The 13,761-nt window shown below is 26.3% G+C and overlaps 1 protein-coding gene across 2 annotated transcripts in view; it reads left to right on the forward strand.

Annotated features, from left to right (window-relative positions):
- Positions 1 to 13,761, forward strand: part of LOC136978210 (golgin subfamily A member 1-like) — a 59,280-nt gene that overhangs the window by 33,552 nt on the left and 11,967 nt on the right. Inside the window, exons 8-16 of one of the 2 annotated variants that reach the window (XM_067273867.1) lie at positions 2,015 to 2,110; positions 3,542 to 3,670; positions 3,760 to 3,855; positions 3,935 to 4,093; positions 6,607 to 6,759; positions 6,838 to 6,933; positions 9,896 to 9,985; positions 12,312 to 12,414; positions 12,482 to 12,642. In XM_067273867.1, the coding sequence (XP_067129968.1) occupies positions 2,015 to 2,110; positions 3,542 to 3,670; positions 3,760 to 3,855; positions 3,935 to 4,093; positions 6,607 to 6,759; positions 6,838 to 6,933; positions 9,896 to 9,985; positions 12,312 to 12,414; positions 12,482 to 12,642 (1,083 nt within the window). The remainder of the gene's footprint in view (positions 1 to 2,014; positions 2,111 to 3,541; positions 3,671 to 3,759; positions 3,856 to 3,934; positions 4,094 to 6,606; positions 6,760 to 6,837; positions 6,934 to 9,895; positions 9,986 to 12,311; positions 12,415 to 12,481; positions 12,643 to 13,761) is intronic. The other variant, XM_067273868.1, reaches the window with a different exon arrangement.

The raw sequence follows: 13,761 nt of genomic DNA on the forward strand, positions 1-13,761 counted from the left end.
CAGTTACAGAAACTCTAAGAAAAATATAATTAGGTTGTAAAAAGCCATTAAATAATTGAGTTTATATTTCGTCAAGATATGATAAATAAATTCATTTATAGAAGTTTGGTAGTCTAAGTTGTGTTTGAATTACAGTGGAGGATTCAGCTGCAGGCATATTAGACAATCCGTTCAATAAAAAGTAAGTCTTTAATAATTCTTTACAAACTTTTGATAAAAGAGGAGCAGCAGCTGGTAACGAGACAAATAAGGCATAATATACAAAACATCGGATGTTAGTAAAGAACTTAGAGATAATACAATTTAGGAGGAAATCATTTTTAAATTTTACCAAATCATTTCCCCACAGATAGAAAGCTGTTTTATTATTTTATCAATGTGTAAGTTGAAGATAAACTTGGAATCAAATATAAAATGTAAATATTCACTTATTTAGTTTCATAATTATTGATGAAAAAGCTTGTATTATGAAGGTTTAACTGGTCCAAATTTTATGACTGGTTTTTCCAATATTTATTGAGAGATATATTTTAAATTGGAAAAACCAGTCATAAAATTTGGACATTTTGAAAATTTGCATGGTTTTAGAACAGGTATTCAATAATATGTCATTTGCATATGTTAGTGTAAGATTTGAGAAAATAAAAAAATATTTATATATAAGCTGCAAAGAAGAGAGTAAAGAGTATTTAAAACCAATCCTTGAGGAATTCTGCAAATGGGAGCAAATGCTTGAAATGTTAAAGCTGATATTTTTATTTTAGATTTATGCATTAAATAGAAATTACTTAATCAATTTAACAATATGTTATTTATATCAAAATTGATATTTAGAATTTTGATAAGATAGATGGAATGATTGAATCAAATGTTTTCTCAGTGTCAATAAAAACAATGTAAGAAGTAAGTTTTTGGTTGAGTTTTACATAGATTGCTTGACAGCAGAATGATGCAGACTTCCACAGTATTGGGCATGATTAAGTTTAGGAGAGATTATAATGTATAAAATTTGATTAAATGTATATTTCAAAAATTTTTAGCATGATGGTAGTATGTGTGATAGGTCTAGAAGAAGGCTCTTTCTTTGGGATAACTGAAAATACTTGGCATTGTTTAGAAATGTAGAGATTTTCAAGTCTGGCTAGAAAAGGGTTGGAAAAAAATGGAAGCTGAGATAGGTTTAAGGTTTTTTTTAAAATATAGAGAATATTAAACTAGAACTGTAAGTACAGTAATCAAGTTAGAGCTTGAAATATAGATTTGAAAAAAAAAATACAAAAAGATAGGGGGAAAAGTGTATTATTTGAAAATATAAGAAAAAATACAAATTGTTTAGTTTATAATTTCTGAGTTTGATAAGTTCTCTACATTTCAAACATTATGATTAATTTTATTTTGAAAAGTAATTGTATTAATTATGATATAATGGAAATGCATCATTTATAAAATGACATTACTACTTTTTACATTTTACATACATTAATTTTTACAACTATTTTTGATTTATATACTTTTTACTAGAATATTAAAGAAGACTTATAAGTTATTCATCTTTGTACAAACTGCATTAAACATTCTTCAAGGCACTTCTCCTCATTTTCAGATTTTGTCTTATTAGGATGAGACACAAAACGAGGCAAAGGTTTAATGAAATTTTATATTTAAGTTAGTGACTTCTTTAATAAATTATGTTTTTTTTTTTTTTTTTTTTTTTTGAATATTGTTTTATTGGCAATAACTTGATAATAAGGGCTAGAAACAGCCCATAATTAGAATATAGGTGATCATCAAAATATTTCACATTTAAGTTATTACCTATTATCTCCAATACTTGTCATTTTGTAAAAAAGGCTATTTCTTTTTTTCTCTGTCTTTATTCCATGAAATTTTGAAGTTTTTTTTATTTTTAATTTTTTTTAATAATAATAATTTTCAACAAGTTCTGTGAAATATTAAAATTTATAAAATATATAAAAATTAAAACAAAATTTTCCTGGTATCTGTTCATTTATAGACAGCTAATCGTACAACCCACTTGGAGAAGACTCTAAGTGATTTGACAGATGAAAATGATGCCCTCAAACACATGCATGAAGTCTACAAAAGCAAGGTAGTTTAATGGAGTTATGAAAAAAATCCTTGCTAAAAATTGAATTCTCTGTGTTAGTGGACCTGCTTTGCTTCCCTGCACCACCCCCTTTTCACCCAAATAACATCAACTAGTTAATGTTGTCTTGATCTCGGTCTTTTCTAGTTTAAATATTTTTATAAATTGCTGAGAATTATAATTGAAGCAGACTTTGTTTGAGCATAAAGTTTATAATTTGTGTAAACCAGCACTTTATTTATTTATTTTTTAATGAATGCATATTGTGTAATACTTTATTATTCTTTCTTTTATTAACCAAAATTGGGACTTTTTTTAATAGTGGTTATTTTTTCTTTCTGCCAGAATTATTCTTTTTTGTGTAGATTTTTCTTTGATGACAGCAAAAAAAATCTCAAAAACGTAGTTAAGATTTAGAGGTGTTTATTTATAACACATGCAAAACAGTAAAGTTTAAAACTTATATTTTAATTGTGTGAAATTATTACAGCTTGTTTCATGAATCTTGACCAAGCTATAAAAATGTGCAGTAGCCCTGTCTGGGATCTGTCTGTTTACTTAGTGAAGAGAACAGATTATTTGAGGAATCTGTGAGAAGACCACTGTGCATTACCAAAAACAGGTCTTGAACTTTATAAAACTTCAGAGCCCTGACCAAGTACTGTGCATTGCCCAGCCAAGATATGTGAAACTATCTGTAGATATGACCAAATATCATTGTTTAAAATGAAAAAATTATCTTAAGATATTAAACACTAATATACTCTTACAGAATTAATGATTTAATTAGATTATTATTTAAATTTTACATAAAAGATATAAACATTTAGCTCTATTTCTTGATTACATTTTTGAGAATTTTAAAATTTTTGTAAACATGTATGAATATATACAGGGTGATTCAAAAGTCATGTTACTCATATCAAACATTGTGTATATATAATATATCTAATAACTATAAGCTGAATTTTTAGACTGTCTTTAGGCTATTGAGAGTCCAAAAGCTCAACTCGTAGATATTAAATATTAGAAAACTGGGCTTGTTTTTATTTGTATATGATACATTTATCAACATTTTATGACACAAATAAAGAATGCACTTTCTCAAATATCATCTATTCTTGATTAAGATAAATATTCAAAATGATTTCTTCCTTCAACAGTATAAACTTTGCACTTCATTTCTTTGAATTTTCTGTATACTGTAATATCACAGCTCTAATATGAACATTTTCAGCTTCAATACTAATCTATACTTCAAGAATGTGTGGTCATTTTGTATATTTACAACTAGAGAAATGTACAGTACATCAGTTGACACTTGAAGATACATAAGTTTTGAATAACATAACTTCTGAATCACTCTACAGTTATGATATTTTAGTGCAAGATTTTCATAAATAATTCTGTTACTTTATGGTATTAATTTTTCAGACGAGTAGTATATTTGAAGAAAAAGATAATTATATATCTCATTTGGAGGATCGTTTGGCTATGCTGCAACAACGACTTAATGATAGCACATTAACTGGTGATGAAAAGGAGAAAGCTCTTATAAATGAAGTTAGGAAGGATTTATTTATTAAATTAATTAGAATAAAGTTGCTAAATACTGACTATAGTTAGTAAATATTATATATTGGTTATTTTAGAGGATAAGTATGGAAAAAAAACTGGAAGAATCTAGGCAACAACTAATTGAAATCAAGACAACTTGGAGTGAGAAAATTACTTCTTTAGAAAATCAGGTTCACACTAAAACATTTTTAAACAATCTTTTTATTTTCAATTGATTGAAAAAATATTTTTTAATAAAAATGTTTACAGATTTATAATTTAAATAAGAAAATGGCAGATGATAGTCAGGAATGTTCTCGTCTAGAAGAAGAATTGGAAGAAACAAGATTATCACTCTCCAGGAAGGAAGAAGAACTATGGAAAATGGAAGATACTGTTCAAAAACAAAACAGAGATTTAACAAAAATGGTAAATAATAAATATTCATATTAGGGTTTATGACACAAATAAAGAATGCACTTTCTCAAATATCATCTATTCTTGATTAGGATAAATATTCAAAATGATTTCATAAAACGGGATCCCGGGATCCTGGTCATTTTCTTATCCCAGGAAATCCCGCAAATTTTTTAAAAATTCACTTTTTTCTTATTTTGTGTTAAAGTTCAGGAAATTTTGCAAATAGAAAGCATAATTAACTCATAAACTGTCAGAATAAATTTGTATTTATTAATTTTAAACCTACTTATTAGTTTTTTAAATTTTTTCCTCGTTATGGCATGTTACAAAGGGTCAATAATCAATACGTAGCCTATTTGTGGTAGGACTCTGAAAATTCTTTACTTGTCAGAACCTGTAATATCTGGAATAATTGTGCTTGTGCTGTCTTAATTTTTAACCGTGCCCAGTAGCTTCAATAACTGCATTATGCCAGATTGTGCAAATTGGCAAGGATGCAAACGAGTATGAAGTTTTTCTTCATAAACCTGATTATTAAAGACAAACAAACTGTCGAATTATCGGGCTACAAGCTTAATACCGCTATTAAAGCAGCCAAGATAGACAAATCAAGAATACTAGAGAGCAAAAGAAGTACTACAATCTCGAAAACGAACTAGAAATCTTCCAGGCTACAGGTGAAAAAACATATAACATCTATTTTCTCTTAAATGCATTAAACACGATTCCAATCACATCAATTGAATCGGAAAGGGCATTCTCAGTAGCAAGACTTTTCATTACTAAAATAAGAATTAGATTGAGTGATCGGAGTATTGACCATCTTTGCTTTTTAAAATCTTATAATTATAATAATTTACAGTAATATTTTTTATGTTTTATTTAAAAAACGAAAATTACCTTCTAAGTTAGAAGTTTGATCTAAATTCATTTTTTCTTTAAATTTTCAACTCAATTCAAAGTCTTTTTTTCTTGTTGTTGTATGCAGTTTCCAGCAAACTTTAATACAATTTTTCTATTAGTGAACATTTCTACATAATTCAAAGATAATTTTTAATATATATCTTACACAGCATTATTAATGTGATTTTGGAGGTTGTAGAACATATTAGATTACTTTAAAAAATGAAAAATAATTATATCATTTGATTTCAAGCTATTTTGTATATCTTAAAAATAATTAATTCTATCCTGGGATTTCCCCAGGATCCTGGGAAACAGTTCACTTTTATCCCGGAATCCCGGGACAAGCAAAAGACTGGGAAACGAGAAACCCTAATTCATATGAACAAACATTTCAGATTATATTAATTCAGATATAATAGATAAATAGATAAATTCATTTTGAGTTGCTAATATTTATTGCTTTAATAAAAATATATAGTATGTTATAACACTAAATTTAAAATAAAGACAATTCATACAAATGTTGAAAAACATGGAAATACACTAAAGATGTTGTGTTGAAATTTATAGGCTGCTTAGCCATTTTAATAAATGATAGTGTTTGGGAAGTCTTGCATACAACAAATGATGTGTTTTTTTTTTAATCTGCTTTTCTCACAGTTGGAATACATTTAAAGCATTCAAGTGTTGAATTTATACTCATTGAGAAAAAGTTACACACTCAGATAGAATTGTCCAATTATTGAAAAACTCAGCATACAGTTGTGTTTCAGACACATATGTAAATTATTACAGCTGTTGTCCAGTTGAATGCCAGTAATGCTATCAAAGTGTCTTAAAATTGCTATCCTGTTATCTTATAAAAAAGTATTTTGACGTGGTTGTGAGGACATGTTGACAATACTTTGGAAAAAGAAAATGCCCTCATTTAACTAAAATTAATATTAATGCATAATAGGGTACTCTTAATTGTGATTTTTAGTTAATTATTGATTGCTTTAATAAATGTTTCTCTTAGTAATGTAAAAGAATAATATACTTATGCTAATTTTTGGAACTTAATCCTGTTTTGATTAGTCCTTTGTTTTGTATAGCAAGGATTCACATAACATGGTACTTTTTCAGAATGTAACTACCTAACTGTTATATGAGGGATACTTGTATATTTATTTTTACAGAATTATAATATTTATTGATTTAATTTTTGAACAAAATAGTAATCTCAGTGATTTTACAAAATACTTTTGTTAACAATAGTTTCTTTTTATTATGTTTAATTCTAATAAATTTGTATATTTATATTTTTAATTGAATAGTAGTAACTGTTCTTTCTGATTTAAAAATTAATAATAGACATTTTAAATATTCTTATAATAAAAAACAGTAAGTGAACTTTTTAAACAATTCATATAAATAATTTTTTAAATTTTATTTAATTTTAAATTAGATAAAAAGTAAGTAAGTTTTAAATTTTAAAATATTTTTATGATTAATTTTTACACTGATATTTATAATAATAACTATTGATATCATTTAAGATGTTTTAAATAAGTAATCTTATGGATTAATTATTAAATTGAATAAATATCTGGTTGAATAAACGTCTAAAATTTCAGAAATCAGATAATGAAAAGAACATTGAAAAAATAGAAGAATCACATAAGACAATTCAAGAGGATTTAGAAGCAAAAATAAGGCATCTGGAAGAAGAATTGAGTCGAACGAAAGAAGAATGGGAGAAAGGCAGTAAAGAAGCAAAAAATAGGATTGTATGATATAGTATTCAATAGTACTTTTATATATTTATAGTTTGTTATTATTTTATAAATTGAATAATTTTAATTCAGAATGATTTGGTGGCTGCACAAACTGAACATGTGGAAAAAGAATTGGAAGTCGAAAAATATCTTACTCAATTAGAAGATGAAAATCATAAATTGAAGGTAAAATTAACTAATTAAAAATTTTTCACATTTTAATTATACTGTTAACTAAATTAACTAATTATAATTAGCTAATTTATAATAATAATGAAAAAAGATTTGGTCAATTAGATTTGAATTGCATTTGAAACAATATATTGTGTTGTTCATATTATTCATGTTTCATTTATATTGGCAGTTTGAATGATATCTATTTCAATTCTGAATGTATTACACAATATCATCTTTAATAATCAATACAGACAAAAATTTACTGAAAGCTGTTATAATTAATATTTTCCAGTATATTTAATATAATCTATTATAATTAAAAATTGTGAATTGATTCATACAATGTAACTCTGATTTATGAGTGTATCTTGTTCCTGAAAATTTGATGTAAATTGCAATCTTGTAAATAGAGACAACTTTTTCTGTTACTTATGATCAAAATTTGTAAATTGTTTTGGTACAATCCAGCAAGATAAATAAGAAAACAAGTAAAATGGAATAAAAGAAAATTTGTAATCATCAATAGGAGGTTTGTAAAGTAGAGATAGTTCACTAAACTGCCCAACTATATTAGAATAAATGGTACTATCTCTTATAAATAAATATATAATACAAGTGAAATAAAAACAAAAATGGAGACTAGAAATAGAACCTAAAAACTAACTAATTGAAATGTACAAGAATTTCAATCTCGTCACACTCATAATTAGAATATTTTGTTGTTGTAAATATTAATTGATATTCATATTGAATGCTTTGTCTTAAAAATTGGGAAGAGGAGTAAAATAAAGCATTGGTTTTGTGTTGAATTCTTGTAAATCAATTATTTGTAAATCAGAATCACACCATAATTGAAAATAATAATTACGTTTATTTCTAAATGCATCTAGAGTTTCATTATTTTATTATTATTATTATTATTATTTCTCTTAATTAAGAAGTAATTGCATATTTTCTGAGATGTTTTAAAAATAATTATAGAACAAGTTTTTGACAATGATATGCTGATTTTCTCCACTAATACAAAAATTAATAATATATTATTGTTGAAAAATTGCTTTAGAACTATGGTTAAAATTTCTCTGGTTAAAATAGAATTATGGTTAAAATTAAAATTAGAATTGTTTGTGGATACTATGATACCCATATTTAAGATTCCAGTTAAATTGATACCCTTTAGTGGTGAAAATTCTAATTTGCACAGACAAGATAAAATAAATAACTTGTGTTTCAAGAATTTAGGATGGCTGAAAAGGATGAGTATATTATTATTTCACATCATGATATACAACAACTAGATTTAAAGATAAAAAATAATCCTTGCACCATTTTCCAAATGAAAACAAATGACACTTAAATTATGCAAGTCTTGTGCTGACATGATTTTAAGATAAATTTTTAAATGCTATAAGTAAATATTTTAATATTGCAATGTGATAATTATTTTAAAATATTTCAAAGACCTATCTATCACTTTTGATATTGGTGTAACTTAATTCATTCAAAGATTCAAACCTAGTTTTAAATATGGGTAATCTCATTTAGTTAGGTATTTCTAAAATCTTGTGTAGTGTGAAATTATTTTACATAAGACTAAACAGCAATATAAAGGGATTACATTCCAAAAGATAATAAAAGTCTGTTAAAGATGCAGAATGGAAGATCCTGTTGCAACAATTCTAGTTTTTTGTTCCTTTTATGATCTGAATTGTTGCTTTTTTTAAATTTAAACTTTTAGCAATATATATTGATCTTTAAAAAATGAGAAAATGTATTTGTTATAGAAGATCCAGAATATGTATCTTTTATTCTAGAGAAGGACTTCTTTATTATTACAGTAGAGCATCGATTATCCGACTTAATTGGGGACTGGGGTTGGTCGGATAACCGAAAAGTATGAAAAAATACATTATTAGTATAGTGTATTAGGCCTGGTTTAAATACTAGCCTCCCTTTCATGGTCGAGCCAGTGCTGTCAGCTAAAACATGCAAAAATTTAACAAAAATAATATTAAAGTAGCAAAGACATAAACAAATATTGTAGCGCCACATCACTAGTGGACATTTGAATTTGTTGACTAGAACGAGGTCGATTAACCGATAAATCGGTTAATCGGGGTCGGATAATCGATGCTCTACTGTATTTATTATATATATATATATATATATATATATATAAACATTAAGAATTGAAGTGACATCCTTCATAAACAGTTTTCTCAACCCCAAATATATATAATATATATATATATATTATATATATTACTTTTTGTGACTCCAAATTGGGTCACAAAACAAAATTTGGGGGTTGAGAAAACTGTTTATGAAGGATGTCATTTCAATCCTTAATGTTTCTCTGTCAGATTATCCAATGCTAATTAGTAAAAATAATTATAAAAACTATTTTGATTTAAAATATTTAATTAAAATTAAAAGTCCTGTTGTACATACATATTAGAGAAATAGTGTTTATACATCTTTTCATGCTGTGATCTGTTATTATTTTTCAATTAAATCTACTCCCCTATTCCACTATCATTTACTATCCAAACTTTGCATGTTATCATGTGACCAATACCAACAAACTTTTGTGCTCTTACAGACATAATAGTTTAATTATCAAAAATAAAATTTTTTTGCTGTCATTCCTTAGCAAATAAGTATAAAATCTATACATCCTAGGCTTTTATATTGTGAGTGGGAATTGCTTTTTCAAACTTTTTGGATTCACAAGAATAATAAAGAATCAAATAAAATATGTGTCAAATATAGATATAATAATGAAAGTGAAAATTAATTAATTTTTTTAATATCAATTTATTTGTATTTCATGCTGTTTCTTTATTTTATGGCTTATAATGCTAATTATTAAAATAACAATATTGTAAATGTAATAACTTCATGAAAACAAAACTTTGTAAATCTGTCTTTATGGGTATATATTGAGGTTCATATATTTGATATTTTTTAGTCTAGTCTTTCTGAAAGGGAGAAAGAATGTCTTCAGCTTACTGAAATAGCAAATGGATATAAACAAGAAATTAATGATCATCAAATTAAGGTAATGTTTTTATTAAAAATAATTAAATTTATAATATTTCTACTAATTATATTATTATGAAGTCAATAAATTGTATATTGTGTTACTCAAGTTAATCTAAAATTTACTAATCTTTTACTGTATCTGAATAAATATAAATAAATATATATATATATATATTGCAGTCAAAACCAGTTTTTAGTTAGGATGCGTTTTAACTAGGTGAAACTAGTTTATACTGGATGTTTTTGTTATAACTAGAATTTACTTCTAGTCAAAAATGAATTTGAGTTAAAACTAGTTTTAACTAGACAAAACGGGTTTTAACAAAATGGCTTAGTAAAAACTGTTTCTATCGAGGTCAAAGTTCATTCAGCTAACACTTTCATCCTTATTACAACTATATTTATTGATGCTAATATTCTGAGGTCACGTGATGACGTCAGAATTTTCAGGTACTTTGTTAACAAGTCTGCCCCTGGTTGGGGTCGGAGTTGTGTAAATATCTACTGACTCCACAGCCCTGATACTTACATTCCTTTATTGAATGATTATTTTTGTATGACTTTAATTAATATTACTGATGTTGCTGCTTTAGTGTTAATATTTCCAACATGGCTCTGTGATTCTCTTCAAAAATGTTCGTATAGTGTGTGATTAATTTCGTATGACTTTAATTAATGTTAATAACACAGATGTGTGACCAATATTTTCAATAAATATTGTGTTAAATAATACAAATGTTTTAATCCCAATCATTACTTAATTTTATTTCTCCCAAACATATTTATGTAACTAAAATTAGTTTTAACTAAAATCCAAACATGTACAGCAGTAAATTCTAGTTATAACTAGGAAATTCTAGATATAACAAAGACATCCAGTATAAAGTAGTTTCAACTAGTTAAAACACATCCTAACTAAAAACTGGTTTTGACTGCAACATATATACATATACATATATATATATATATATATATATATATATTATATATATATTTATTTTTTTTTTTTAATTTTTGTTAATAAAAATTATTTTTATTGGTTTACTTGGTTTTTTGAATAATTAGAGCTTACTTACCATGGAAAGATAAAGTATATATACATAATGCAAATATAAGTAGTAATTTTTATAGTTTTTTTTATATTTCAACTCATTCAATATATGATTTTAAAGTAATTTTTTAAAATATTAATAATACTTAGCACATTTTTATTAAATTTAAATAATGTTTTAAAAAATTATATAAATGGAAATAAATACACAAAAATAATTAAATACAGCTTAAAGGTGAAGTCAGTATACGAAAATAGGAATAAATAATTTTTGAAGCAGTTTCAGCTTCTGATTCTTCCTAAACAAGCAAAAAGAATAGTTTAAAAAGTTTTAGTATATCGTGTTCTAAACCATCAGTCTGCAACCAGTGGTCTGTGGAGAAATTTGGACATTTATCAACTGAAGGTTGTGTGAAATATTACAGAAGAAATGCAGAATGCTTAGTTGCTTTTTTACTTATTGGGGGGTTTTTTTTTATTTGAATCTAAAACCAAACACAAAGTGACTGTTATCAATAAATAATGAACAATAAACCATATTATGAGTGCGATTGTCATCCTTCGGGGGAAAAGCACTAAGAATCCATAAACTTACCTCAAGCAAGCAGCAATGAAGTTTAGGCTTGAATTAATTTGTTATAATTAAACAAGTGAGTTTCATATTACTATAGTAAAATTGAACTTTATGCTCATTATTCTACAGGTTTTGTATTGTATAAAAAAATTCATGATAGTGGTCCGCAGGATTCAAAATTGTGAGTTTAGTGGTCCGTGAAATCAGAAAGGTTGCAGACTGCTGTTCTAAACAACAATAAATAATAAAAGATGGTTTGTTATATAATAATCAATTTCTGGAAATATTTATGATTTCACAGATGATATCTCGACTTTTTCCTAATATTTCTCAAACTATTAAATTGATATATGGAGTGTAATAATTTTCTTGAATTAATGAAATCATATTACAAGAAAGTTGTAGCATAATTTTTAGCAAAAATATTTTGTTTACAAAGATAGAAAAAAATTGTTATAATTAGTAATGATATTAAAATCGGAAAGATTTTATTATGAGACACTGAATTTAGTTTGTTAGTAATATTATAGAATAGCTGGTATTGGAGAAGTATGAAACTCGAAGTGGTGTCAACCAGTTGTTACATTAACTATGCTGTCAACTTGTGAACAAAATTTAGGAATAATTAGATTTATTTAATTAAAAAGTTATATATTTTAAATTTTATTCTTCAGATAATTAAATTCTTAAATTTTTATCTCTTACTACTACATTCAGTTTAGCCAATTAGAAAAGGATTACAATTCAGTCAGCTATGCTAAAGAACAACTTAATTCTCACTTGCAAGAGAAAGAAATAGAATTGCAAAATGTCAGCCAGGGTAATTAATTTGCTTATCATAATTTTTTCATGTACCCAATATGTTAAATGAAACTTTATATTTTAAGAGAAAGATAATTTACTTGTACGTAATGCTGAATTGTCTCACCAATTGGAGATTACAAAACAAGAATTGAAAGAAGAACAGAATTTGAGGGAAAGAGAGAAAGAAAGTTATGAAGAAAAAATACATCAGTTGAATAGTGAATTAGAATTACATGAAATGAAAGTAGGTATAATTTAAATATTCTTAATGTATGTGATTATTATTTTTCTGCAATATATTATATCAGTATATGTAACCAAAAAATTGATTTAAAATACTTTTAAGACTTTATTATTATACACAATTTAAGATATAGTAAGAAAATGTGAATTAATTATTTTTGAAGTGATTGCAATGTATGTGGCAATACAACTTTTGTATTCATTGTAACCAAAAAAACAGTTTATCAAATGAAAATGATTTTAATATAAAGGATTTAGGTTAATGTTACCCGTGGTATCGAAGATGGCGACGGGGAAATTTTTCCCCCTAGATACTAGATGCCGACGGGGAAATTTTTTTTCCCTACGTTCGAGATGGCCACGTTTCCGGTCGCCGTCTTGTCTGCACGCAAGCTAACGTGCAAACAAGATGGCGACCTTCGACGACGACGACGACAATAAATTATACTTAACTAGATGTTAAAAGATATTTTAAACTATTTTAAACATATATATATATATATATTATATATATATATATGTTTAAAATAGTTTAAAATATCTTTTAACATCTAGTTTATATATATATATATATATATAGATGGTATAAATAAACTTACATTAGCGTTGGTCCTTCGCGGTCCTTCGACGCTTTGTTGAAATCGATGTTGAAGACTCGGAAATACTTGATGTCGTCGTTCTTTTCTGTTTCTTTTTAGTAGTACTTTTCTCTGCAATCTTCTTAGTTGCCCCCCCCCGCATTCCTTTTTTTTCCGAACGTTTTTCCGCTATAGGGGCTGCTGGGACTGTCGCGGGTTCCTTCCATATTGTTTCCTTTCCACGTCCGGGATATATATTCCATAAATGTCGAACGAAGGTAAAAAAACGATCTCCTAGTTTTTTTGAAGGCCAATTCAGGTATTTTCTATACATAAATGCGTACATGTAAGAATAGGAAAGGTCTTCTGTATAGTGTTTTGGAAGGTTTTTTTTATTTTTCAAATATCCCCACAGTCTTTCGATATTTTGGGTGTGGACTCCCGTTTTTGGATCGACGAAATTTTCAGAGTGATTAACCGTCCTGTGTGATATTTCGATTCCTTCCAATTTGTCGATATTGTAGTAGCCTTTCCATTCGTCA

The sequence above is a fragment of the Centruroides vittatus genome, unplaced genomic scaffold (assembly GCF_030686945.1).
Source record: "Centruroides vittatus isolate TY-2023 unplaced genomic scaffold, ASM3068694v2 contig_5, whole genome shotgun sequence".
Taxonomy (NCBI): Eukaryota; Metazoa; Arthropoda; class Arachnida; order Scorpiones; family Buthidae; genus Centruroides; species Centruroides vittatus.